The 5903-nt window shown below is 35.2% G+C and overlaps 1 protein-coding gene across 1 annotated transcript in view; it reads right to left on the minus strand.

Annotated features, from left to right (window-relative positions):
* The window catches only part of LOC306850999 (bMERB domain-containing protein 1-like), a 28129-nt gene extending 24883 nt beyond the window's left edge, over nt 1-3246 (minus strand). Inside the window, exon 1 of the mRNA XM_079387002.1 lies at nt 2995-3246. Coding sequence (XP_079243128.1) covers nt 2995-3073 — 79 coding nt within the window. The 5' untranslated portion in view covers nt 3074-3246. The remainder of the gene's footprint in view (nt 1-2994) is intronic.
* Nucleotides 3247-5903: the final 2657 nt, after the last annotated feature.

Consider the following 5903-nt stretch of genomic DNA (forward strand, 5'->3'; position numbering starts at 1 on the left):
GACAACACACACACAAAGCATTTGATTGCATTTTACCACATGAACTACAACACTGAACATCAAAAGTTTGTGGAAAACATTTCAAAATGATCTTAGTGTTTAGATATAACTTAAAACCAGGTCTCTTCTGCCTGTGCACACTCTGCACAAAAAGCATCAAAGTACTACGAAACACACACTGTGGCCTTGTTATAGCAAAACCCAAGAGATGTAAGGAAAACAGCACTTTATGTCTTATTTGTATTTATGTCTTCTGAAAGGTGAATCTCTAACCATTAAAGTCATTGCATCCATAGAACTGATTATAGTTAGATCACTGTGCCAAAGGATTGGAGGAGTCACACTTTTCAGAGGCTGTCAAGTTCTATCAGATTTAATGAGAAGTACTTGTGAACTGCGGTGAACTGCAGATTTTCAATATGGGTTAAAGTTCATGCTTTGCTCTGAAACACTCTTGTCTAGAAAGCACATTTCAGACTTGATCTGAGGTTTTTCAGCTGTAAAGTCAAAACTCTTTTGTAGCTGACACATGCCAGAGTGTGTGATCGGTGCAAAGTGGATTTGCATGATTCTGCCTGGAGCGAAGTGCATTTGTTTGTTGCAAAATCAGCGCTGGTGTTTCATCTTATGACTTTTTTTTTTAATTTACTGGAGAAAGTAATATTATGGATAGAAGGCTCGTATTTCAGCCAGAAGCAATGGTTTGAAGTTAAAAACATCTCGATGGATTTGTTTATTACAAACACACAGCTTTTCTCTTCACAAGACGTTAAATGATGGTCTGGAGTGGTGTGGATTACTTGTGGATTATTGTGATGTTTTTATCACAGCTGCATTCTGACGGCACCCATTCACTGCAGAGGATTCTTTGGTGAGCAAGTGACGTAATGATAAATTTCTCCAAATCTGTCCTGATGAAGAAACAAACTCATCTACATCTTGGACGGCCTGAAGGTGAGTACATTTAAGCAAATCTTCTCTTTTTTTTTGGTGAACTAGTCCTTTAATGAATGGATTTTGTGTTTGTTTTGTGAGAATCACAACAGAGTGTCTTACATAAGCTGTGCATGATGGTTTGGCTAACAGTTGAGACTCCCCAGACCACATTAGATTAAATTGAAAGCCTTTAACAGACTCGTACATCTGTGATGAACCTCCTCTGACTTTTCTTATTCAATTTACTGCGATATTCCGTTATGTCATGCCGAAAAGCTGAATCACAAAGAGTTTTCAATTTGCTCAGTCACTTTGAATAAAAATCTTGAGCGCGGCACTCCAATTTAACCATTTGCATGGATGTTTGCTGCGGCACATTGTTATGTGGAGAACTCAATTCTTTCAGTTAATGAAGCTGAGTGTTTCTGTATCAGTTTTAATTGCATGATCCAAATTTAACGTCTTGCCATATTGTGCCTTGTGATGAAAATTATAGCGATGGGATGTTAACAGAACGCATTCTTGGCATCGCCACACATTATTGGGACCCCATCTGTTAAAGATATTCTCTCTTATGTGGGACACAATTAAGTAGTATCTTGAACCTCTCCAACAAATCAGCTGATCTAGTTTACAGATCTCACTGTTCAGTTCTTTAATTCCAACTCAGTGACTGGCAAAGATTGTTATTACATAACTGGATTCAATTTTTTTTTTCACACAAAGCTATTGTAAGAGTTGCTTGTACTATCTTTTGTACCATTTGTAAGTTTGAATGCCTCAGTTGGAAAAAGAGAGGCTACAATTCTTCAAAATGTTTCCTACTGTTTCACTCATATCATAAAATCATATGGGTTTACAATTTTTCCATCACTAATAATCACTCCAAATCTCATGGTCTTTAGTTAAATAAACTGAACACACCTTGAGTAATATGCTTGACTAACCAACCAGTAATCCTTGAAAGTACTAGAAGATCAACAGTCTGTTGTCTTCATTACAACTAAAGTGAGAAGAAAAAACTGGGCATCACAAACATTTATTTTTTGAGTTTGAGTTTTTTTTTACCTTGAAATATCAGTTTCAAAATCGTTCTAATGGTACACTTACTTCTAATAAGGCGAATGGCTTCTCTTTCCCACACTCCACATTAATGTTTGTTCTGGGTGAATGTAAATTTGAAATATAACCTAGTTTGCTGCACAGAAACGAAATTCTACAAAAAGGGTATTGCTTTACGGCAGCAATAAATACACGTGTACAGCTATACACTATAATCACGACAGTAAATTCCACTAACTTAACTGTAGTGGGCTCTGAAGTCGCAAAACTACACAAAACTACAGTTGTTCAGGTATCGCAAGGTTTGTTTGTTGGAATTTCTTTAGTAGCTAAATATCAGTCAAGGCAGCCGAGTCTCGCTCTTTCCACCCTGCTGTCAGAATCTGTATAATGATGAAAATATGATTGCATTTCCTTTGTCAGATAATTAGAAAAAAGCAAGAATGAGCAAATAGCTGCTTCCTGGTCTGAAAGCGAGCGATACTGGAACTTGAAGTAGCCAACTGTTAAATGAGGGACAAATCATGGCTTTTACTGTTAGTAGCCTACACTTCAGGTAAAAAAAAAAAAAAAAAGAAAAGAAAATAGAAAAAAAAGAAAGAAAAAAAGCATGAACTATTTTTTTTAACACCCACTTAATAGGGTATTCACTAAATATAGGCTACTGTAAGAAAAATCGTGAAAGCATATCATGCATGTTTCATAATTGTTTAAAACAGTTAGCCTACTTATAAAAATTGCATCGTCAGTTGCACACTCAAAACATGAATTAATTTAAATTGAGCCTTCACATAGGCCTACGTAGCTTGCTGTAACTATGGACTGAATTAGCGACACTATAAATAACTTAATTTTTAAGCGACTTGACTATGTTAAAGAGAACTGCATCAATGTAAAAGTAACATCTTTCATGCTTACGTCAAACTGAAGTCAAGTATGCCACGAGAAAGCACTCAACATTCATAAACGCATGCAGAGATAGATGAATTTCATCACCTTGTTTGCCTGTGTCTCCGCAGAGCTCTGTTTGATCCAAGGATCCGTACAGTTTCGGGGTGCTGCGTCCTTTCTCCATGCTTTCAAGCTCCACAACACACTTGAAGTTTGAGCTGGATCGGAATGCCGCTGCTTTGCTCTTCGGCCGGTGAATCAAAGCGCAGTTTGACTGATGGAGGTTTTTAACTCCATGTCCTCGGTGATGCGCGCGCGCGCCCGCACCTGCTGCCGATGCTGGGAGTGAGTGTGTGACACACTGATGCTCAACACAAGCATTCTCCCATTACCTGAAAGCGCCACCCTGTGAATAACGCCAAAAGTGACGTTAAGTTAAAATCTCTTTGTTTTCCTTCCGAAATTACATTTTTTAAAAGATCAAATGTATCCTTACGACAAAAAAGACGATCATTTGTGTAAAGAGACTTAACCGTTTCAGTTTAGAAAATGTGCTATTATTAAACATGCACACATTTTTCTATTATCCTCCTGCGGCGCAGGAAAAAAGTATTTAGTATTTTGTCATTACATTGTTTAGAGCATAAGAAAAAATGGAAAAATAACAATTTTGAAAAAAATGATATTTTGGTAGGCTAGCACTAGTATAGAGACAAATTCCCACTATTAACTAGTTGCTTATTAGCATGACTATTAACATATTGGCTGTTTGTTAGTAGGCTACATATAAAGCACTTATTCTGCATGACCATATCTAAACTTAACAACTACCTTACTAACTATTAAGAAGCAGAAATTAGGAGTTTATTGAGGCAAAACTAATAGTTAATGGTTTGTTAATAGTGAGAAATGGATCTAAAAATAAAGGGTTACCGATATTGTAATCATGTTATGCTATGTCCTCTGTAGAGGACAATAACAATTATGTTATGAAAGATTTGATATACCATTTTTCTTTATGCAGTATATGTGTAAAATGGCCACAAGAGGGGTTTCCCATTGTATACAATGTATCTACACACTGTATCTAATTTTCATATTAATGTTCTTTTATGCTTTTTGATTTCAAGTGCTTACCAACTATAGTGATTGGTAACTGTCAGAACTTTTGATCGAAATGTTACCAAAATAATTAATAAAAACAACAAATACACAAAATTCTTGTCATGCATAAATTGATACATGGTTTAAAAATACCAACTGAATAATAATGATAAAAAAATAAATCCCACTCATTTTTTTTAGCTATTATTAGCATTACAACTTGGAAAGCAAAATAAAAAATACCACCTGACGAAAAGACTTTGAAAAAAAAAAAAAAACTGTTACATGGTACAGGTACAAATTTATGTAAAACAATAGAAATGAAATATTTACATATTTTGTAAGGATGTTTCTGCTGAAGTTGACGAATATCTGTGGCAAGTCAAAGGTTATGAATTTAACCAAAGCAACTTATAATTAGTACTTGCCTTTAAAATGTGAATTGCTCTCAATCTTTGGGTCAGTAGACTCGATGCCTTTGTAATGTTCATATTCAAAAAAGTAAAAAGCAGACAGGCACTGCGACATTAATGCATTGTTTCATTAGAAAACACTTTATGACTGGCTATTCAATTCAACAAGTCCTATATATATCAGTAAAAGATTGATCCATGTCACAAATTTTTAGAAACATTTTATCAGCGCTACAGCCTTTCCTCTATGATAACACAAGTGTGCTTAAATTAATCTGCATTGTAAAACAAGTGGTTTATCCCAGTTAACAGTCAGGACATAAAAGTTAAACACACAGTGTGTTTGCACTGTGAATGAGGCCTTCAGAAAATGTTTGTGTGGGTTGGGTTTCAGCTTAAGGTAATGTTACAATTTGAAGGGATCTTGCTGAAACATTAACAGCCTGGTTGCATTGACAGATTATGCTTCTGAAGCATCCTTTTGAGGAGAAAGCACTTTTATCTGTGGTCTGACCATGGTGTCAATGCTGTTAGATTTGAGCTTTAATTCTGATCTAAAGGAATAACATCAACACTGACACATTGCTATGTCAACATGGCAAATTCACACTCATTGATTACATATTAATGCCATAAAACGATTAACGCTGGGTCAAAGTATACCACTTGTTACGATGCAGAGCGTATCAAGATATTTAGACAAAATGACAAAAGCTTGACTTTATGCATTTGTTGAAAGATGAAATTATTTAATAGATATATATATATATTTTATTTCAAACAATGGAATGTTAAGAATATTTATTCCATTTTTTTTTTTTTTTAAAGAGTTGTCAGTCAGTCACAAATATGCCACTCTACAATCTGCTCTACAAGCTGTACAGGAAAATTTACTCAAGAACAAGTTTGGGAAGCTTTTTCTTTTTCACAATACAGGTTTGGCAAATTCATTCTAAGCCAAAGTGTTCCCAATACCTTAAACGGGAAATTAGATCATTTTATTATGATTATCTTCAATAAACCCCTGTGCTATTGACACTTAATTGTGGAAAATGGGAGTGCCTCATGCACAATAAAAACAAAAACAAAGTCTCTGCATCACAGGCGACTGAGGCTTAGCTTCAGATCACAAATATTTGCAAAACATAACAATGAGTGGTAAGGGTGTTAAGATGTTAGAAACAATAGGCACTATTTGCTTGTGTGGCAATTTGGCAGAGAAGACATGCTCACTGTAAGCAAACAAACCAGATGAGCTCATCTCCGGTCAAAGTCCATCGGTATATGAAAAAGCTGGCCTGTAAAACAACAAATCTTCACAAAAAAACAGATGATGTACATTTTGGGATATTCAAGTATACTGTATTGGAGCTGTAATGATTCTCTCAAAGACTTAATCCCAAATAGAGATTTGTCTGTCTTGAGATAGTAATTAACTCATATAACTTCATCCATGGTGGATATTTTGATGAAGAAAAAAAAAAATCTTAGTTTTTT

The sequence above is a fragment of the Barbus barbus genome (assembly GCF_936440315.1).
Source record: "Barbus barbus genome assembly, chromosome: 3".
NCBI lineage: Eukaryota > Metazoa > Chordata > Actinopteri > Cypriniformes > Cyprinidae > Barbus > Barbus barbus.